This window comes from Eretmochelys imbricata, chromosome 7 (assembly GCF_965152235.1).
Source record: "Eretmochelys imbricata isolate rEreImb1 chromosome 7, rEreImb1.hap1, whole genome shotgun sequence".
Classification (NCBI taxonomy): Eukaryota; Metazoa; Chordata; order Testudines; family Cheloniidae; genus Eretmochelys; species Eretmochelys imbricata.
In genome coordinates, this window is record NC_135578.1 from 58,729,244 (window position 1) to 58,752,323 (window position 23,080).

The window sequence follows — 23,080 nt, forward strand, 5'->3', positions numbered from 1 at the left end:
TGAGACAACAGCAAACCAGGGACCTCCAGAGTCAAACACATCGTTTATGCTGTAGCAGCTCAAAGAGCCAAGGCTGTACTAGGGCTGTACAAAATTCACATCCTCTGCCCAGTCAAGCCCAGCAGGCAACCCATAAGACACTCTGTCCAGTGGATTACAAGAGCTTCAACAGTAGGAGCAGTATGCCATTGATAGAGTGTCCAGTCTGCTCGATCAATAAATTGCATGGATGCATTCTGGCTATTTTTAGAGGGTTACCTGCTGTTTGCGGAAGCAGAGACAAGAAAAGAAGATTCCCAGAAGTGACTGGCTGTCCCCACAGTGGTTTGTGGCAGGATAAAGCTCCACCATACTTTACATAATGTATGATTTTGCCCACTTTGAAACTGCCACCACGCTGCTGCTAAGTGCCGTGCGGTCTGATAGGGCCAGTGGGACTGTGTTGTATAGATGCTCCTGCCAACACAAGGGGTGGAAAATGGAAGTATGCAAACAATCTTCAGGTCTCAGAGCACAAGGAGCCAAGCAGAGAAGTGTGTCAGCTCCTTAGGTGCTGGGCTGAAATGTCTGATTATTACCAGGTGTCATCCGGCAATTTACTAATCTCCATTATCTCAGTGAGATAGCTCCAGAGGAATCTAGAATTCCAATCCTAAACAAGTCAATAAAAACATTTTGCAAATGCTTGACAATGTGCTTTGATCACTGCTTATTATACTCATTATAATGGCCCCACTGTTCCTCTGTGCTCCTGTCTGCTCATTGCTGCATCCACCTGATGTGCCTCATTTCAGATTGCAAACTCTTTTGGGCAGCCACCATTTTGTTACATGTGCATACAGCACCTACCACAATGGGCCTTGATCCCCGAATGGACCTCCATAAATATAAATAATTATGATGACAATGCAGGGCTAGATTATCTGTCCAAAAACCACACACACCTGGGGATGGAATCTAGGAAGAAGACAGAACACCATCAAAATCCAACCTGAAAGTTGTTTGTTTTTTTAAAAAAGGAATGGGGATCAGTTAAAAAAAAAATCGAAGAGATCAGAATAAAACAAAAAACAAAACAAAAAAACACACACCCACAAAGCCATAAGCACACTGTGAATGAGGTTCACTTAAGATAGAAGACACACTGAAAGCATCTGTAAGATACAAAATGGGGAAGCAAAGGAAGGTCAGAGCCAAAAACAATTCCAAGGAAGAGAATGGAAAAACACAAGAAAAATCAAACTGAAGCCATCTCCGCCCAAGTACAATAGACAGAGCCAGAATCCTGGCATGTTTTGAGTGCTCGAGATCCTTAAATCATTTTCAATATAAAATGTTCAATACAAAAAGAGAACAACAAATTAACTAGAGACCTGCTCCTGCTCCCCTTGAATCAAAGGGAATTGTGCTACTGGCTGCCAGACCCACAGCTTCTTTAAAATACTCTAAAATACACACCCATCCATCCCTTTCCCATCAAGAAACCTTGCAGGTAAACACAAGGGAGCATCTGCTACCTGAATGGCAATGTTCAAGAAGGGCAGTGCCTATAAAAGTTCACTCTGCGACTTAGATTGGGGAGTTTTGTTTGTTTGATTTAAAAATCAAAACTTTGCCACTCTTCTGGAAAGCACCCATCTATAATTCTTACAAGAGCCTTGGATCAGCCTCAGTACAGACAGTACAGTGCCCAACTACTCTGGCACACATCTTCTAAAGAAACAATGCATGCTGGGAAACGCTAGCTCTGGGGAGTGTTCTGTCATGTCCAGGAAATCTGCTGCCAAAGCTGGAAGGATTTACTAAAATTGGTTGTTTTATGTTTCCATACACAAGAAGCAAAGAGATGCTTTCAGCCTGAATGAATTCCTTTAGATCAAGAGGGCAAACAACCAAGAGTTAAATCTCTATGGGAGAGAGAGCACGGGGTGTGTGTGTGAGAACGCTTCCGTACACAGACAAACCCATAACAGTTTCAACCATATGCTTCACCTTAATTACTAGTGCATCAGCTAGAGATGGCCCAGAAACTGTAAGACACACTCTGCTCTCCCCTGAAACTTTGCACATATCTAGAATCAAACTAAATGTTGGGTTAATTACTCTTCCCACACACACACACTGTTTTTTTTTTTTCTTCACATGCAGCAGAAGTGATGAAATCCCATGGCTGAGATTTTCAAGACCAGCCACTTAAGGGATTTGGATGCAGAATCTCTATTAAAATTAATGTGAATTAGGTATCCAAATCCCCTAGGCACATTTAAAAATCTCAGTCTGGATGGTCTCTGAGCTGGTGGCAGGAGGTATTCTCTTGAGGAGCACAGTTCTCCTGAATTTTTTCTGCCAAGGTTTCCCAGACTCAGGACAGCAGGGTAGTTTGGACGCGCATGCAAACTTATGTGTGGGTGTGTGTATAAAAACCAAACCTTCTGAAACTGACTCCTCACACTTAACTCTGGGCTCTTGGTTCTAGCATGTAGCCATAGTTCTAGCATGTATAGCTTCCCACTGGCTCAATAATGGCTCCCAACGTGTGGGTGTGAGGTGGGGGAGCAAGGAGTCCCTTTGTTGGACCCCCCCGCCACACACACACACATATATTCCTTCTCTACTGCTAACACCAGAGCCCTATGTTTCTCATACTGTCATTTCTCTAAGGGGAACATATTTATAGAATTTCCTGTAGAGAGCTGGAGTCACAAGATTTCCTTTAAGCAAACAATGCAGCATCCATAAATGAAGTTATAAATGGTGTCATCCAAGGTTCATTATCCCTTGCAGTATTATGGCGGCCTCTGACAAATCTCAGTAGGCTTCGACCAATAAGCAATCAACACCTGAGCCTCCACAGGAGGTCAGATAAATAACCTGCAGGAAAGATCAATGGGATGGTGAAAAATTCTGCTACGCTAAGCTTTCTCCCCACCCCCAGTAATTGCAGATGATGCTGAATACTGATGTTGGCAGAAACACAGATTTTAAAAAACAGCAAGCGTAACCTAAGAGCTGGAGATAATTAGGGATGAAAAAAAAATTGACCTAGCACCATGAGGCCTTCAACAAGGAAGGTCTCCTAAGAACATAGCTGACCTGGGAACAGACAGCTAAGTTTTCATGGGTCATTTCCAACCCATGCCCCTTTAAAGTCCCAATCCACAATTATCTATAGGGATCTGAGAAGTCACACAGTTCCAGTGATAAAATTCAGCAGGTGCAGTTCCTATTGATGTAAAATGGTAAAGAACTATCCTATCAGGCACTCTGACTTGACTTTCTCATAGGACATGAGGTCATCCCAATGACTAGGCAATGCATTCAATATTGAAAGGAAATACCTTTTCAATTACCTGAAAGTTAATTTGGTCAATAAACTTGTGGAACTCACTGCTACAAGTTACAACTGAAGAAAAAGATTTTGGGGGTCATGGTAGACAATCAGCTGAACATGAGCGTCCAGTGTGATGCTGTGGCCAGCAAGGCTAATGTGATCCTGGGATGCATCAACTGGGGAATGAATCTCAAGTAGGACTAGAAAGGTTATTTTATCTCTGTATTAGACACTGGTGAAACCGTGTTGGAACACTGTGGGCAGTTCTGGTGCCCACAATTCAAGAAGGATGTTGATAAATTGGAGAGAGGTCAGAGAAAAGCCACGAGCATGATTAAAGGATTAGAAAACCTGCCTTATAGTGATAGACTCAAAGACCTCAGTCTATATAGCATAACAAAGAGAATATTAAGAGATATAGAATGTAATCAAGTTAAGTATATGGGGAACACATTTAATGAAGGGCTCGTTAACCTAGCAGAGAAAGGTCTAACATGATTCAATGGCTGGAAGTTGAAGCTAGACAAATTCAGACTGGAAATAAAGCGTACATGTTTGACAATGAGAGTAATCAAACGTTGGAACAATTTACCAAGGATCATGGTGGATTCTCCATCACTGACAAATTTTTAAATCCAGACTGATCCATTTCTAAAAGATCTGCTCAAGGAATTTTTGAGGGGGAAGTTCCGAGGCCTGTGCTATACAGTTCAGATGAGATGATCACAATGGTCCTTTCTGGCCTTGGAATCTATGAATAAGCAAAGAACATAGCCAGATTTTTAAAAGTTAGTTACATAATTCTCAGAGATCGCATAGAGGCCACCAAACGCATTCTGCACCTGTTTGATGTTCTGTCCTGCGCCATATCTGGCATGTTACAAGGTAAGTTGTCTGTGAGGGACAGATGTCTGTTGATGCCTTCCAGCCAAAGTGTTTTAGGTTTTCCAAGGAGGTCTTTTCCAAACCCCTTTCACCGGGTGGGGGAGGGATTTGAAAATGATTCTTGCAGGGAAGTTGGTAAGCATTCAGAGCAAAAGACCATACCACCTTAGAAAGATTTGGATGACCGTTTGAGAGAGCAGGACCTATTAGTTAGAAGACAGGTCTCTTCATTTGACTTGAATTCAACCCATTTGACATTTTTGATCATTCACAGATGCTTCATCTGGATGATGTCCAACTTCTTGTCAGTCTTGAGGGCCATGTTGAAGACCCATAGGTCAGGATACTGACAACTGAAGCATTATATATCCTCAGCTTCATCTCTCAACTTATCAGGGTGTTTGGTTTACAAAAGACATTCTTGAGGAAATGCCCCATTACGGACAATGCTTTCGCAGTGCGAGGTTCAAGTTCTTTCTTGATGCAGCCCATATTATACATTTATATGAACAACAAGAATATTACACTAGTGAAAATAAAAACATATAGAGGCAATAAAGCCTCATGCTTCATTAGCCAGCCACTTGCTGATGGGGGCTAGGAAGAAATTGCTCCTGAGGGCAGGTTACTCAGAAATCTTTCCACCTGGGGATTTTTACACTTGCCTCTGAAGTAGCTGGTATTGGCCACTCTCAGAGTCTGGATGAAATGAATTATTGGTCTGATCCTGCTTGGCAGTTGCTAGGAGGATTAAGGCAGGTTCTGCAGCTCTGGGCCCCTGACACAGTAATGTGGATCCACAGGTAAGTGCCACCACCAGAGACAGCTTCAGCCTGCCATGGGGACTGCAGTGCAGAATGAAGCCCGCAACATGATAAGGGGCGAGGAGAGCAGGTTAATGGCAACTTCCTGGCCAGTTCCCCAGCCGACTCTGGCTCTGCCCACACCCAGCCAGCCAACAGCAGTGATATTAGGAGTCTGGGTGCTATGTGCAGGCTGCCAGGGAAGAGAGAGCAGCTGCATGCTCCCTTGCCCAGTCCACTGGAGCTTGCGACAGATTTGTTTTGGCTAATAAGGGCCAGAGCAGGATGTGCCCAGCCTGGGATAATGGGTAATTCAGCCAGCCCAGCCGGCAGAATATCTGTGTCACTGGGAGCTGCCTGCACGCTGCAACCCACCGTAATGCAGCAAGCTAAAGGCCAAACGGTGCACGCTGCTGATAGTATTATAATTACCTGTACTGCTGTAGTCATGGACCTGATCATGCTACCTCCATGCAAGCCCCCACACAGTCTAATTAATGCCAGTATGTCAGTGGGTGAACGGTAATGGACACCACAGCCTCCTGAAAACAGGACTCCTCACTTAACATTGTAGTTATGTTCCTGAAAAATGCAACTTTATGCGAAACGATGTTAAGTGAATCCAATTTCTTCATAAGAATTAATGTAAACAGGGGGGGTTAGGTTCCAGGGAAATTTTTTTCACCAGACAAAAGACTATATTATATAATATATACATACACACACACACACACTATAAGTTTTAAACAAACAATTTAATACCAGTACACAGCGATGATGATTGTGAAGCTTGGTTGAGGCGGTGAAGTCAGAGGGTGGGATATTTCCCAGGGGATGCCTTACTGCTAAATGATGAACTAGCAATTGGCTGAGCCCTCAAGGGTCAACTCGTTGTTAATGTAGCCTCACAGTCTACAAGGCAGCACGAATGGAGGGAGGGGAGACAGCATGGCAGATAGAGACACACACCCTGTGTGTGTGAGAGAGAGAGACGTGCATTGCCTCTTTAAGTACGCTGACCCCACTCTAAGTACACTGCCTTTTTACATCAATCAGCAAGCTGAGACCACAGCTGCTGCAAGGAAGCTCCCTCTGTCCTAAGCCCTGTCGTGTGTCCCCCATGCTCTATGGAACATGGGGTAAGTGGGGTGCAGGAGCGGGGCGGGGGCAATATCCTCACATTAGCCTCCCACTTCTCCCCCCACCCCTCCACACAACAAGCATGAGGCTCCCTGAAGCAGCTCCAAGGCAGAGGGCAGGAGCAGCACAGAGCAGTGGTGGGAGGGACAGCTGAACTGCCAGCAATTGATAGCCTGCTGGGCAGCTGCCACACAGGGAACTTAGGGGAGCGGGGAGCTGATGGGGGGCTGCCGGTCCACCCTGGTTCCAAGCCCCCACCAGCTAGCTGCAACGGGCTGCTCTTCCTGCAAGCAGTGGACAAAGCAAGCAGCTGCCAAATGACTTATAAGGGAGCATTGCATAACTTTAAACGAGCATGTTCCCTAACTGATCAGCAGCGTAACAACAAAACAACATTAACTGAGACGACTTTAAGTGAGGGGTTCCTCTATTTGTTCAGTAGTGACAGAGTGCTCTACGCTGTCCAAAATCCAAGAGAGCATCTACCTAGCAACGTAAGCTGTTGTGAACACATGATGCTCTGCTCTCTGTGAAACTCTTGACCAATAGCAGGAGGCTCAACCCACAAGCTATATGAGAAGGGCAGCTGACTGATGACCAAGCCAGTTCCTTCCCAGGATATTCAGGCTGTGGCCAAGTTGCAAACCTAATTCAGTACACTGAAGATGGTTTTGAAACCTGTAAAATTACAAGGGCTGCGTTTGTTGATCTGTTGGCTGCTTATGACACTGGAAACAATCATGCACTTTTACTGAAATTGGCAAGAATTTTGAGTAATAGTAAGATAATCCAGGTCATCTCCTTGCTGCTCAAGAACTGACTTTTTTTGTTGAGGTGAATGGTTAGAAAAGGTGACGGTGAACTCAGCAGAATGGATTGCCTAAAAGCTCAGTGGTAGTACCCTTGCTATTTAATGTCTACACAAATGACTAACCAGAATTACTGTGAAGATTCATTTATGCAGGTGATCTTTGCATCACCATCCAGCTGGAAAGATCTGAGGACCTTGAGCTCATCCTAACTGGCTCCGAGCGTACTTGGAGAATACTATCACACATGTTCCCTGAATGCCAATCCCAGCAAAACACAATGGTATGCATTCCACCTGAAACATCAGGCCAAACAAAAACTCCAGACATCATGATACGGTACAATCTTTGAATACTACGACTGAACAATGACATACAAAGAGCATATCAAGAGGCTGAAAAAGAAAGTGAAGTGAACTTTAGGAACTGTGTACTCCAGTAAGCGGCCAATACAAAACAGGGAGCTGATCCCAAAGCACTCCAAGCAACCAGTGTTGCCTTGTGCTACTCAACTGCAGAGTACTGTGTCTCAGTATGGTCACACTCAAGCCATGCATACAAAATTGATTCTGAATTCACTCAATCCCGTAGGATCATCACAGGGACCATGAAACTGCCCTTCACACTGTCGCTGTACTGCCTGGCAAGGATCGCATCACCAACAGTGAGGAGGGATGCTTTCAGCAGAAATGAGAGACAAAGAGTGACTTGGCAACAAAATAGCAGATGAAATTCAATGTTCATAAATGCGAAGTAAGGCACATTGGAAAACATAATCCCAACTATACATACAAAATGGTGGGGTCTAAACCAGCTGTTACCTCAAGAAAGCGATCTTGGAGTCATTGCGGATAGTTCTCTGAAAACATCAGCTCAGTGTTCAGCGGCAGTCAAAAAAAAGCTAATAATGTTAGGAACCATTAGGAAAGGGATAGATAATGAGAGAAAAATACCATGATGCCTCTATATAAATCTATGGTATACCCACACCTTGAATGCTGCGTGCAGTTCTAGTTACTCCATCTCACAAAAAGATATATTCTAATTGGAAAAGGTATAGAGAAGTGCAACAAAAATGATTACAGGTATGGAACAGCTTCCATATCAGAAGAGATTAAGAAGACTGGGACTTTTCAGCTTGAAAAATAAATGACTAAGAGAGGGGTTATGATAAATGCCTATAAAATCATGACTGGAATGGAGAAAGTGAATAAAGAAGTGTTATTTACTCTTTCACATAACACAAGAACCAGTTTAGTTGTATTCTTATCACTTAGCTAGTTATAGAGGTATAAAAGAAAGAAGCAAAATCACTGTCTGCCGGTGTAAGGGACTTCTCTTACTGTGACAGTCTGAGGCGCTGTTCTTAGGCTAAAGCCTTTGGCTAAGCAGCAGAGGCAGCCATAAGCTGGGAAGCGACCGGTCACATCCTCACATTCCAAACTAGTCATATTGAAATAAAGTGCTATTGGGCTGTTAGGAACACAATCCTGTCCTAATAGTGCCCGTCACCTCCAGAGAAAAGGAAGAGCCTAGAAGATGTAAAAGGAAACTTAGTTTGGATAGCATCCTGTCTAGCAAGAACTCACTTATCAATAGCTGGGATTTGAAATCCTCATTTCTTTGTTGTTTATCAGTGTAGTCCCTATTTCCCTATTGTTTGTCCGTATAATCTCTGTCTGGTTCTGTGATTGTTTCTGTCTGCTATATAATTAATTTTGCTGGGTGTAAACTAATTAAGGTGGTGGGATATAATTGGTTAGATAATCATGTTACAATATGTTAGGATTGGTTAGTTAAATTTCAGTAAAATGATTGGTTAAGGTACAGGTAAGCAGAACTCAAGTTTAGTCTGCAGTCAGTCAGGAAGTAAGAGGGGGGGAAATGGAAATTAAGTTTTGCGAAGTGATGGGAATGGGAACAGGGACAGAGGCAAGGCTCTGTGGTTCAGAGCTGGGAAGGGGGACACTAAGGAAGGAAATTGGAATCATTGCTTGCTGGAAGTTCACCCCAACAAACATCGAATTGTTTGCACCTTTGGACTTCAAGTATTGTTGCTCTCTGTTCATGCGAGAAGGACCAGGGAAGTGAGTGGGTGAAGGAATAAGCCCCTAACAGATATAAACCCAGAGCAGAGAGTACATTTAAAAAAAAAATACAACCGAAGAAGAGCCCTATCAAAACAGAACACTCCACTGTGCACAAAATTCTCCTTCTGGGGGGAGGTAGAGAGAGAAAACAAACCATACGTGACAGATGTTAGTCACGTTACTCAATGGACCACTGAAAAGCGCTCAGATACTACAGTGATGAGGCCCCCATAGCATAGGACTTAGATTTCCCTTATATGCATGCATACAAACAAACCTAAATAAAAATACACCAAGCCTTTTCTTCTACAGGCTTGAAACAAAGGCAAAATAGAAAGAGCTTGCACTTTTAAATATGAGGGAGGAGTGCAGATGCTCTGGTAATGTGGGTCATTTACATAAAAGAGGGATCTGTGTAGTTACACCTGTGACATCTGGGAAATTTTTGACATACGTTTCTTCCCCCATCCCTCCATCGTGAATGGCAGTACATCTGGAAGGGAGACAAGGAAAAGTTTTGATTTAGCATCTTGGATAAAAAATTACTGGCCTAAATAGCCAACATATGGACAGGAGTGTTAGCCTTACCATAGACATTTTGCATTTCTGCGTGGGAGCATAGTGCAGCCAGCTGTCTGGGTTCTGAAGGAAAGTTACTGTCAAAACATGGTATTTAACAAGCTGAAGCCTGAGTAGCTGCAAAGTGATCTGTTCTGCTCAGGCAAAAGCAGGGACCTCTTGCTCAGTCTATTGCTGGGTTCCACACCCAAATCCTTAGCAGTGCCAGCCTGGTTACTGGGGTTCACATGCAACCTGCTATGGGTGTAGATGGTACACTGAGTTCTGTTTAACTGCCCTGGAAGGTATATTGCAAATGCAGCCTTGGCTCTCCAGGGAACCCTGCAACAATTGGCAGAGTACAACTAGTCTCTCCCTTCCCTGCTGTGCAGCGCTCCTCCAGGGCCCAAACCTTTCCTTTTAAAAGCCTGCTCTTAAACAAGCCTAGATGTCAGTTCTTCCTCTCTCCAGGGCTGACAGCATGGCAGGGTCTTTTCCTCCCAGGTCAGGAAATTCATGAAGTCTATTTCCTGTGTGTTTAAATCTGATCTCCTACCTCTGTGATAAAAAGGGGTTTTTATTCCCATTAGCCCTGCAGAACCAGCTCAGGGATGGAGCAGGAAGCTGCGTTTTGTCCCTGTGGACCTTGCAGAGCCAACCTATCCATGGGAGGTTGGGGAGCTGGATTCTTTTTACATGTACATCAGTAGAATTGTTCACTGAATCACTGTCACACCTGTGCAAACTCACTGAAGGCAGTGAGAGTGAGAGAGAGAGAGAGAGAGAGAGAGAGTATGTATGTATGAGGAGTGTGTTGCACAGATACCAATGAATGTCTAATCTGGCCTGCAGACTTTTGTTGTTATTATTATGGTGGCTCCCAGGGACCAACCAACAGGGCCCCCTTATACTAGGCATTGAACAGAGTAGCAGACAGTCCCTGCCCTGAAGCACTTACAATCTACATAGACCAGCCAGAGCCAGGGTGGTGGGAAGGGACAGGCATCTCAGCCCCAATGGATGGTGTTCAACTAGGAGGGGACTAGCTAATGGAAGGACCAGGGAAGGGGTGAGGGGAGGAAGACAGAGGGTCTGAAGGGCAGGTGTGCAGTAAGGCTCTATAGCTTGTGATGAGTAAAGAATGCATCTTGACTTTCTAATCCCAGGGTGAGGTTGCAGGGCTGCCAGGAGCGAAGATGTTTTCCCTAAGCACAGCCCATGCTTGAGCCAAAGGCACAGAGAGAAGTCTTGGGGTCCAGGATGCTATTTTCCCCACAGAGAATAACTGCACTCTATTAAGCAAATGTAGTGCTTGTTCAGGGATGATCCCAGCCATTTAGTCCTTGCTATTGCCTTGAAATCCCTAAGGGAGACATAATCCATTAGTCACTACGGGGTTTGAACTTTTCTGCTGCAGGCAAGGTGCTCCATAACAGTTACCAATCCACAGAGCCATTCAGAACCTTAGTCCTCCTTCCTGGAAAGGTGTTTGATGTCCATGAAGAACAAGTCTTCTATCTAAGAAGGTGCAGCATGATAGCGTCCGTACACTTCTCCCTATACAGCCCTTCCAATTTGCCTCTACCATTTCTAGAGGCAAGAGGGTGGGTCTAGTCTCTGAGGCCTATGCAATCCTTGTCATTTTCATTGACACTATAAAGAAGGGTGTCAGCTGGCTGACAGGTCTCTTTGGCCATGCCCACATTTACATAGCTAGGTCAGCACAGCTCCTTAGTGTAAGGCGCAGCACATGCAGACAGAAGGAGTTTTTCTGCAAGCACAGTACCACTACCTCCCCAAAGGAGGCTAGCCGTGCTGACAGAAGCACTCTTCAGTCAGCATAGCTGTGTCTGCAGTGGGAATTTTGACAACATAGCTACGTTGCTAGGGGTTGTGTATTTTTCCCATCCCTGACCGACATAGCGATGCCAACAAAACTTTGTCATAACAGCCACCAGGACAATCAGCACTAAGAATTTGGTTAGACTGTGTTTCAGGAAAATGCTGGAGCCAAGTCTCATTTTGTGGATCTGTGAGAATTTATTCCCCAAAGAAAGAAGAACTGGCAAAATTCTTAAGGTTGGGACAAATCTCTAGTGAGTTACTTAGTCCATGAGCTCTCCAGGATGGCAGAGCAGATTTGGAACTAGGTAATCTCATTTTAAGAGATAAAATGGTACCAACTTCTTCCTATCCATTATGCAACCTTCCTCAGATATTCCTGCTGGATCAGACTGGAGGAATATCTTGAATCCTGAATCATTGAGATTTATCTGTAGCATTTTACTCTTCAGTCATAACCAATATTTTAATAATTATCCCTCATAAATGTATGGATGGTAATGGTATAGCATGGAAGCTTGAGCTGTTGCATTTGCTAACCCATCAGACGGCAGCAGTTCAGGAACATGATGTCTGACTCGTTCAATTATCTTCTGCCTTCTATTCATTGACTTTAGTTTTATGGCATCTGGATAATATGCAGATTTTGTGAAATATGCTGCATGACACATCACAGCAGCCAAGGAAGCATTTACCCCAAATGCCATTATCAAGATAGGTACACCTGTCCAATAATTTATCAGAGAATTTAAATATGAAACTATATCACAGTAGTAGGCTTCATAGCAGCTTGTAATATAGAACTACACAGCCTTCTCTCTCCATTCAGAGTCACACAAATGGAAGCGATCAATTAGCAGTAGTACATTAAACAAAAAGCAGTAAATTTAGTGGAGAGTCCAGACTGACCATTGCTGGGACTGAAGGGCTGCAGTCATTCACATCCAGAAGCTACGACACCTGCCCCATAACAACATGTCACAACAGTCTTCTGGAGGGATCCCAGCTAGGGCTGAGAGGATAGCTTGGTTTCCATGTCAATTTTGCAGACTTTGGGCACCAAAATCCCTGTTTTAGGCACCTGTGTCCCAGTTTGGGAACACTGCAATGCACAAAACCCTGTAGGAAGCTAAACTCACTGAGCAGCAAAGTTTTTGCAGTAAAAGTTTTCCAGGTGTCTGTATTTCTGCCTCTGGGCCTGCGCATTGCGGCCTCCCAATTCCGATCTCCTGCCTAACCCCCAGAGCAATTCACAAATCACAAGGATTTTCCTGTCACAACACCTAACTCCTTTTATGCATTCAGGCCTTAGTGCGTGCAGCGACTGTCGACTTTGATGTGGACACTTGTTCCCTGGAAATTGGGTTGAAAACCACTCAAATCTTTCAGTAATGGTCACTGAAGAACATTGACAGTGCAATGGCTCTCTACAGAGTTTCTCATCAAGGGTGGACCGGCACCAGTGATCTAGAACAGTGGTCCCCAAACTTTTCATGGTCGTGCCCACCCTTTGCCCTGTCAGCATCCCCCACCCCGGGGAACCAGTGCCGGGAGCGGGGCCATGGCTCCTGGGAGCAGGGGGCAAGGCTGGGGCCAGGAACGGAGCCGTAGCTGGGGCCAAGAGTGGATCTGAGGGCAGAGTGGGGAGCAAGACCTGGGCCAGCCCCTACATGTTCCTCCACACACACCCCAGGAGGGCATGCCCCACAGTTTGGGGACCTCTGACCTAGAAGTGAGAGGAGTTGCATTTCCTGTGTCTCAGACTATGTCAGAATAAACTTCCTGTTAGGAAGCATCAGTGTGATGGGGTGCACTCCCCTCATGTGACCACTTCCTGTTGGCCACGTATGAACCTAAACTCTTCGCTCTTCTTTGCTCTCCTTTTGGCTGTTGCTCTCATCAGACGGGTCTTCAGTGGCTCAGCCCTCCGACCAAATCACACACAGTCAACATGTGAATGAACAAACCCCCTCCAGGGTAACAATGTTCAGTAAATGGTTGGCCCTCTTCAGACCCATCCCTGGGCCTCTTTAAACTCCAAGCCCCTTTCTTGGGCTTTTAAGGCAGCGTCTTATCCCCTCCTTGGGGCTTAAGCCACTTCCCCAGTGGCTGGTGGGGGGACCTAGGCCAGCCTTCAACTCTGAGTCCCAATCCAGGGACCTTACAAACAGCAGTCCCCTGCTGCTTCCTTTAACTCCATTGCTGCTGTTATGCCCTGGGCTGCTTCCCACAGAGCCCCTTCCTCTTCACTTGTACCGCAGGGTTCTCGGTCTGCTCCCTGCCTGAGCAGAATCTCTCCCAGGCCTCCTTACCTGGAGAGTCTCACAGTCCTTCCTCACCCTTCTGGTCCCAGCCAGCAACTAACCTGCTCAGGCCCTGCAGCACCTTTAAAGGGAATCTGCTGTGCTCTGATTAGCTGCTTCCCTGCAGCCTTTCTAGGCAGGCCTGGAAGACCCACCTTCACTGCTCCTTTTCCAAGGGCAGGATGTGGTAGGACTGGAAAGCCTTCAGCAGGAGGGCTGAAAGGGCCTGGTACACCCTGTCACAATCAGTAAAAGGTGCTTGGCCAGCAACACGCAGCGACGCACATACTGTAACAAGAGAGATTTGTAAAGAGAACTATTCCGAGTACATAGCATCCACCACACAAATAGCCACCAGAGTTTTCCAGCAGGATACAATTTTGAAGTTGAGCATGTTCCCAATATGTCCTTTGAAAATCTGCACAGTGACTAATTATCTATTACTCTGTATCCCTGGCAAGTCTAGCCCCAGAGCTGTTCAGCAAATATCAAATTAGAACTTCCTGAGCACTAGTTTGCAGTACCAGAGTGCCCTGGAAAGCTGTCTCCGGCACACATCTGTTGTCCTTCAAAGGAACTCAATTAATCAGGAAAGTGAAAATCAGATGATTAAGTAGACCTTCTTCAGTTAGCTTTATTTAGTCATTCTCTCACTCCCCCTTACCCTTCCAAATAACCACCAGCTATTTCTCTTCTCCTGCTTAAGTTCCTTAACATTCTTCTCTCACCATCCTCTCCCTGACGTCCTTTCTTCCTTGCCTCTGGCCACCTTCCCTAACAAACGCACACTCCCATGAGCCATCTCTGCTGTCTCAGGACTCCCTTTCACTCCCCCAACATTCCTTTTAGGAGAACTCCTAATTAACTTGGATTGTTTGGTGAGGCTCCCTTCTCTGTTAATCACTAGCATTGCAAACTCGGAAGAGGAGCCGTGGGCGGGCGGGAGCCCCCCGGCGAAGGGGTTATGCCACTTTTCAGGTTTGCTGGATGCCTGCACTTAAAAGAGAAAGGCTGAGATTTGCCCAGCCTGGGCATGAGAGTCCTTAGGTCCTGAACCAACATGGCAGCTGGAGAGTCCCCTCCCACAGGAGGCGTCTTCATCAACCTGCAGCGGGACAGTGATAATGCTGAGAAGGCCTTTCCCCCCCACCGAGGACGATGAGGATTTGGATAAGACCTTGTCAATCCAGAGGTTTGGGGACCTGATAAGCAAGTCAGCATCAAGGGATCTGGAAGAGCAGAGACGCAACTACAGTGAGAGAGATTTTGAATTCCATTGCCAAACCTCCAACCACATCCACCATCCCCTTTCCACCCACCTGCCTCCTGCCCTCAAGTTCCAGAAGAGGCTCTCCCATGCCAACTGGAGGAAGAGGAGAAAGAGAAAAAAGAAAAAGGAGCAATGGATGCCTGCAGAGCAGGAAAACACATCATTTACTGACACACACCACTTGGCTAGCACCGATACTACAGGAAGAAATCAGTCTGAGATGCTGATGCTCCAAATCTTACTTGGGTGCCAGAACTGTCTTTAGCAGGACTTGGAACTTTTCTGGCACCTTTCGCCCCATGATCTCAAAGTGCTTTCCAAACAAATGAAGCCTCCCAATCCCCTAGGACAGTGATCTGCAAACTGCAAGGTTTGGGCCAGCAGGGCATGGGCATGCAGTAGGGCATGGGCCAGCATGGCAGGGCCCGGGCCAGCCCAGCAGGGCCCAGGCAAGCCCCCACAACAGGGCAGGAAGGGAGCGCCACCCAGTCCCGATCTGCTCCCAATACTGCTCTGATGCTGGCCCCAGCCACAGCCCTGCTGCAGGCATCAGCCCCTGGTCTTGGCTCCTGGCCCCTGCTCTCGTCTCCCGCTCCTGGCCCCAGCCACGACATAACACACCCGAGCGACATAAGTTACACCAACAGAAGCGCAATGTCAGCACAAGTCCTTCTGCCACTGACAGAGCTACTGCCACTCGTAAAGGTGGTTTTATTATGTCAACAGGAGAGAGCTCTCCTGTTGGCTTAGAGCAGCTACATGAGCGATCTTACAGCAGCACAGGTGCATCATTCAGCTGTCCCGCTGTAAGCTCACTAGTGTAGACATGGCCTCAGTCATCCAGGATTGCAAAATACTGTAACATGTGTTATTGCAGTCTCCGAGGTGGACAATTATTAATTCCTTCATCTGTAAAATAGGGATAACTCTGGATGCACACAAAGGGTAAGGTCTAGATCTGAAAGGTATTTTTGCAACTCCTAAGATGCCATAGGATGCACAGAAAGGGTAAGGTCTAGATCTGAAAGGTATTTTTGCAACTCCTAAGATGCCATAGGATCCCAAGGGCTAGGTTTGTAGAAGTATTTAAACAAACTTAGTGGGGGGTTGCAATGCTGAGCAGAGCAATGCCTAAATATCTTTACAAATCCCTGGCCTAAGTGACTTGGCTGTGATCACACAGTGACACAGCACCGGAGCCAGGAACCCAGGAGTCCTGAGTACAAGCACCCTTCTTTAATCACAACACACACTACCTTCTAGAAGAACTCAAGTGGCACCCAAAAACAGAAAATAGAAGTACTTTTTAAGACAATGTAGTGTAGACTCCCAGCACATCTTGTTCCCTTAAGGTATCTGGAATTTCATCCCAGACACATGGAGTCAAGCCAGAACAATTTTTGCAAGGTTACTACTGCACGTGGTGCGCTTTCTGGCTACAGACACCAGCGGAGCCATCCTCAGCTAGTTAAGATCATATCACTGTTAGCAAGAACCTGAAACTCTGAGCTCCCAACAATGAAGTAAGTGATTCCAGCCTGTGTTTTTCAGGGAGCAGCATGCTTGAGGTGGAAAGAATTGAAGCACAAATGCGTTGTTCGCAGCTCTTTACACAATGGCATATCCATGTGGGTTTAAGGCCCTTTGACAGCATGACCTTCATCCATCATGGCTTTTCATCAGCCAGTCTGCAGACAAGAGCTGATGGAGACTAGAGTGTTGAGTGGGAGAGTCTTGTGGGGTGAAAGTCTGTTTTGCGTCAGTGGGAGGGGTGGTGACCCCAAAGGGTCCTGCCCCTGTAGGAGAGAGATTTCCTGTTATAGATATTGTTCCTTGGAGCCTAACTTCCATGGCTCTAGAATTCCAGGCACGGAATAAACAACAAGAACCAATGAACTGCTAAAGAGCCTGTTCTCATGCAAAACATTACTGCTGGGACATAGTCCAGGTTTCGTGCCTCACCTTCAAAGTTCTCCATGGGTCTGGGGGCAAGGTTACCTAAGGAGGAGGTGGTTTCACTCTGCATGATTGGAACCACCCAGGACAGCCGCCATCCTCTAAAACTGTCAGCCCCAAGAGCAAAGTTCCTGTGTGTTGGACACAGAGCTCTCACAGTGACCAGCTCCTGCAACTGAACTCACTCCCAGAAGAAAGGAGGCAGGATGTCAACAGGAAGGGTGGTGCAGTGGTGAGGGTGCTAATCTGGGATTTGGGAAACCTAGGTTCAATTCCCTGATCCGCTACAGACTCCCTATGTGACCTTAGTCAATTCACTTAATCTCTCTGGGCCTCAGTTCCCCAGCTGTATAATGAGGCTAATACCCCTGCGTCATAGAGTGAGAGGATAAAAATATTATTGTGTATGTAGTACCAGGCCCTGATAAGTACTTATGCTACCTAGAGAGATGAACATTAGCCATTTCAGAGCACAACACAAATCCCGCTTCTCTGACCTATGTTCCTGCAAGATGTGGACAAATCCAGCCCAGGCTGACTTGTGGGAAGAGAGAGAATGTCTGTTTTCGTATTCACTTTTTAATCTTGGAAGATGCTCGGATACTATGAGGCTAGGCACCATATAAGAATCTAGAGAGACAGAGGGGTTAGCGCAGAAGGGCTAGGGATTGATAGCAATGAAAAATAAGGGCAGAAAAAATACAGACTATATGGACAATACTAATGAAATTATCTCTAAATCAAGACGCATAAGACATCAGCAGCTGTTTAACAGACCCATCAGATCCAGATGTTTAACAGAGGAACCCCTTGACAATTACAACTTGTGCTGGGAGCCCTTTCATTAAAGAGAATTCAGATGACAGATATTTACTGTGGTTTCTGAACTGTGATCAATGCATATTTTTATTGAAACCAGATGGCTCAGATTAGTCCATAATAAATAATAACACACTATTCCATGTAATTGGACTTCCTTGTCAGGAAAGCTGCAGGGTAGAAAACTAAAGATTCACCTGGGAAACTTAAAAACCTTAGTGATACAGTAGGAGGGCTGCTCCATTGCCAGGCAATACTGAGAAGTCTGGGAACAGTTAGTGGGAAAGGTAAGAAAGCCAGGGGTGCTAGACTAGGTCTGTCTGACTTGCAGCAGACTTCTGACCCCCATGCCTCTTTGCGGTGCTGGTGAGCCATGCAGAGGGTGCCGCTATGTTCTCTGGAGTCCCATCCCATAGCTTCATCCTGAAGGTGGTACTGCCTCTACATCTGAGGGGGGCTTAAGGTTTAGATCTGGATTTCTAACAGTCCTGAGTTTGGAGGAATAAAAGGAAATACTTTTGCATGTAACAGGGAATTAGCCTGTGAGACTTACTGCCACAGGAAGTTCTTAGGCCAAGAATTTAGCAAAACTCAAAAAGCAATTGGACATGTATATTGATACCCAGAATATCCGTTGTTATAATCATTACACATAAGAATTTTGGAAGAGATATTAAACCTCATGCTTCAGGGCTTAAGCCAACTGCTAGAGACCAGGGTGACACCCATTTTGGGGTGAGGGGGGGCAGATTATCTCACAACTGCTACTGCAGGGTTTCTGGCACTTTCCTCTGAAGCAGCTGGTGCTGGGCACTGCCGGAGACAGGCTACTAGACTAGATGGACCTCAGGTCGGATTGCCTCTGGCCATTCCTATGTTCTAGATCAGATCCATTGTGTCCGTCTCCTCCATTGGTTCCCACCCCAGCATCCATCCCATTTACAACCGCAGCCCCCTCTGTGGATGTGCTTTCTCCTACCTCTCACTGCCGGGGCTTAGGTCCTTTCCTCCTGGCCTCATCCTTCGTGTGTGTGTGGGGGAGGAGGGTCTCTCCAGCTGGAACTCCAATCTGTCTGTCCCTCAGAGCCACTTCTTACTAGTCTGGGCTCCCATTCCATCCCATGCGGGCAGGGACACTCTGGCAATGCGCCCTGTGCCAGTTGCCTTGGGTCTGGTCAGAGGCCCTAAGAGCATTAGGTACTCAGCAGATTGCTGCCTCCAGGGAGCGGAGCTAACATGGTGACCTGCTTTGTTAGTGAGGAATTGCCCAGCATTCCCTGGGCACTCTGTATCCATGATCACCACCCCGCGAAGCCCCAGTAGTGCCTCCTAGCTATGCTATCATTCTTGCTGTTGAGCCTTCCCAGCACTGGGAGTAACCAGAAAAGGCTCTGAGAGAGGTCTCAAAATGGAAGACTGGTCCCACTCATACCTCTGGGACCAGGGCCGGTGCACAGTATCACAGTGTAGCCTTACCTGCGGTTTGGTTTCCTCCTCATCCTTATAGTAGAAGAGCTGGTCCCCACGCAGCACAAACCACCGCTGCTGCCAATTCTTCATGATGCTCCTCTGCTTCTTCAGCCAGCCAGACTTCAGCACTCGATCCTGTGGGCTAGGGGATGATGGCCTGGAGGGTAGCCCGGTCTGCTCGCCCATCACCAAGCTCTTCGACCGGGCTGAAACACAAGCACACGCTGCATGAAACCGAAGCACCAAACACGGAAGGAGACGCCATTTTGAGTATGAAGAGAACATTCTAAATTCAGCCTATTTGTCCAACTGCTCAGATCTGGCTTCCTGGGCAGGGATGCCCCCTTGATTCCCTGCCCCCACTACATTCCCCTCTATGGCCCATCCTCCTAGCAGGGTTGCTTCTCCCACACAGCTCTCTTTACCTTGAGGGAACACCTGCTTTTCAGGAGTCTACCCCTGAGTTGATACTATTCAGACACATCCCTATTACCAGTTCTAATGGTATTGCACATGCTAGGGACCATCCAGGCACTAGCTATCACCTCCATGTCAGCGCCACTGCTCACTTTATTTCTTATGGAAGCAGGTCACTTCCCTTCTCAGTGAAAGAGGAGTGATGACCCTGGCTCCCCTGCTGGGGGGTTGGGAGGCTCAGTCAGTGAAGGTGTATAAAACGCTTTGAAGGGTTTGAAGCAGAGGGGTAACGGAAGTAGAACGGGGTGGAATTAAAAGATAAATCTAGGCTGGATCTCAGGAAAAGCTTCTGGACAGGGAGGCCTACAGAATGGAACAGTCCCCCACAGGAACTGGTGGGAGTCTCATAGCTCGGGCCATTTAAAACCAGACTGGAGTACCAGATACCATAATATACCGCACAGTGCAATCTGGTGCCCCGGGGTCTTCTCCATTTCTACTCCCTCTCGGTTTTATGAACAGAGCAATAGCAATTATTATTCACTACCCATGTCATTTTCCTTCCTTAGTACTAACCTGAGTCCATTCCTTCCCATGTACACACGGTGCTTTTCCAGCTATAGGAGCCAGCTGTGTTTCCCAGCAGCTCCCTTTTTCTGAATGGAGTATTGAGACTGTGCACAGTGTATGTGGCCTATTCCAGTCTGCCAGTGGCCAGGTGGGTGAGAATCTCTTTTATCAGACCAACTTCTGTTGGTGAGAGAGGCAAGCTTTTGAGCTAACATGAAGAGTGCTGTGTGGCTTGCATGGGCGGCGGGTACACCAAACATGACGCAGCATACCTCCCTGTGCAGCGCGGCCACTGAAAGGGCGCTGGGGCCATGGCCCTGCCCTCGCTCACCCTCTTCCCATCCCCACTCCTCCCCTACCTCCATGGCCTTCCCCACCTGCCACTTGCATCCCTCCATCCCGGTGGGCTGGGTAAGGACCTCTGGGGAGGGGGCGACGAGTAGAGTCCTGTGCAGATATAAAACGTGTATCCGCAGACGTGGATATCTGCAGTGCTGCCAGGCTCTTACCAGGAACCGCAGCTGTGAAAGCAGCAACATATTTGGTTGCTGCTCCTCCAGCGTGGCTGTACCGCCACTAGACCTGCCCACTGGGCAGGCACCAGGCTCACCGGCAGCTGTCCTGGTCCCGCTATTGTGTGCGAGCAGCTCGCACAGTCCCGGCCGGGAGATGCAGACCGCCGTGTGGCCGGGACTCCTGTCTGGGAGCGTGCGAGCTGCTTGCGCGCACCAGCGTGAGCAGGGACAGTTTCCAGGCAGCCGAGTGCCTATCCCAGAGGGCAGGGCTGGTGGCGGTACAGCCACGCCGGAGGAGCTGCTGGCACGAGGTGCTGGCTCCTGGGAGCGTCAGCCCGACAAGCTACTGCTTTCGCCGCTGTGGTTCCCAGTAGAGCCCTGCAGCTCCGTGAATATAAATTTTGTATCTGCTCAGGACTCTAGTGAAGAGACATAAATGGTGAATGAGGGGGATGCCCTTGCAGGAGGGAGCAGAGCATGGGCAGAACTTCAGAGGGGAGGAGGCCAAGTGGGGGCAGGCTTTCAGGGAAAGAGGCTGAGCATGGGTGAGGCTTCCAGGGAAAGAGGCCTCAGGGTGGAGCAGGGGGCATGGCCACCCCACTTCTAGGGAGCGTCCAGTGCTCGCACCCAGCCTCCCCAAAGGCAAGAGTCATGCATCGCCATAGTGGCTCAAAAGCTTGTCTCTCTCACCCACAGACGGTGGTCCAATAAAAAGATATGACCTCCCCCATCTAGTCTCTCTGATATCCTGGGATTGACACAGCTACGACAACACTGCAAATACCAGAGGCCATGCAGTTTTATGTGTTTCCTGTTCAGCTACCATGTACCCAACCAGTCCTGTCCTCTAGAGGATGAGTTGTGCTGTCACACAAGTTTCCCGAGGTGGCCTGGGCGCACACAAGATGGTGGCCAGCCAGTCGGAAGAGGAAGCATTCTAACAGACAACTGTGCCTTTCCTCGCATTCCCAGATGCACGGGCGCTCTGACAGGAAACCACTACAGGCTATTTCAGTAGAGACGTCTGTGTGTGATCTTACTGGCTACTGACAGTAGCAGTTAATCAGCCACAGACTGTGTCCTTGGCCATGAGACCAGAGCAAAGATGCCATGAGGTAACTTCTGACCTCCTCCCTGCCTTATTTGGCTGATGTGCCGCACTGGATCTCAGAAGATCACGGTCACTCTGGAGTGGGGAGGCACTTAGCATTGAGACTGTAGCTCTCACAGAATCGATGCTGGCTACTCTTGCCATGTTTCAATTGTTCGTAGTAAAGCATCTGCCTCTGCTGTAACCACATGTGGCTCTCTGGGCCGCTTGCTGCTGCCTCTACCATGATGCCACATGGCGTGGGACTGGCTGGACGCCACCTCCAGAGAAAAGAGGAAGTGAAGGTGGCCAAAATTTTGTTGGTCGCTTTGTACATGGCCCTGCAAGCTGCACAGCACCTTCTTCTATGTGGCTAGTAGGTGATTGGCCAGGAAGGGCTCTGAATCTCAGCACAGCAGGTCCTGGCCTTCTCTATTTTTTTCTTGCAATTCCTCAGTGTAATCCACTGTTAATGAACATGTTGTTCTCCATGGCAAAGCCTGTCACTGCCTCCACCCAGTAGCCGGGCCACTGCCTGTATCTTATCATTGGAAGTATAGAGCAACAGCACTTCTGGCAGGCTTACCCAACAGCAGTTCTGTCCGGACTCTGCTCTGCAGGGTCATGAGCTGAGGGGTTTCCTCATTATCCTTTCCTGGAAAGCTCTGTGATTGACAGCATCCCCCACTCATGTAGCAATGGGGAGCTTTTCCACTGGCCCAGGAACTTACTCGTCTCATGTACAGTGGCCCAGCAGGCGGCCATTCTGCAATCTGCTCAGTCCCCAGTTTTGCAAGGGGAAGACCCTGTGGTTTCATTATCCCTTGAAGTGTCTGGTACACAGCAAAAGCCTTCCAGGAAAACACCATGGGAAATTGTGTTTCCAGAGCGGTTTGCAAGGTGAGCTTCACTATCCTCACTGATTTTTATTCTCTTCACATATCCAGAAAGGATAAACGCTCCTTTCAGACAGAATCCACTTCAAATAGCCACAAAATCCCAGCCTCAGATATAGTTGGGGGAGGATGGGCTGCCCATCTCACCATATTTATATTCATTTCTGGGCTTCATAAAGGATGGGACGTGAATGTGTAACGTTTCGAAGAATCCTTAACCACCACTAGCTCCCCTGTCTACATTAACTACCCCATCCTCTTATCATGCCTGCTGGACATCAAAGTACCCTCTAGCTCCCTCTGGTGGATATTTACA

The 23,080-nt window shown here is 47.2% G+C and overlaps 1 protein-coding gene across 1 annotated transcript in view; it reads right to left on the reverse strand.

Annotated features, from left to right (window-relative positions):
• ARHGAP22 (Rho GTPase activating protein 22) overlaps nt 1-20,187 on the reverse strand; it is a 206,032-nt gene extending 185,845 nt beyond the window's left edge. The window contains exons 1-2 of the mRNA XM_077822828.1: nt 20,151-20,187; nt 19,283-19,482 (exon numbers count right to left, since the gene is read on the reverse strand). Of these exons, the coding sequence (XP_077678954.1) occupies nt 19,283-19,482; nt 20,151-20,187 (237 nt within the window). The remainder of the gene's footprint in view (nt 1-19,282; nt 19,483-20,150) is intronic.
• Between the last annotated feature and the right edge of the window lie 2,893 nt (nt 20,188-23,080).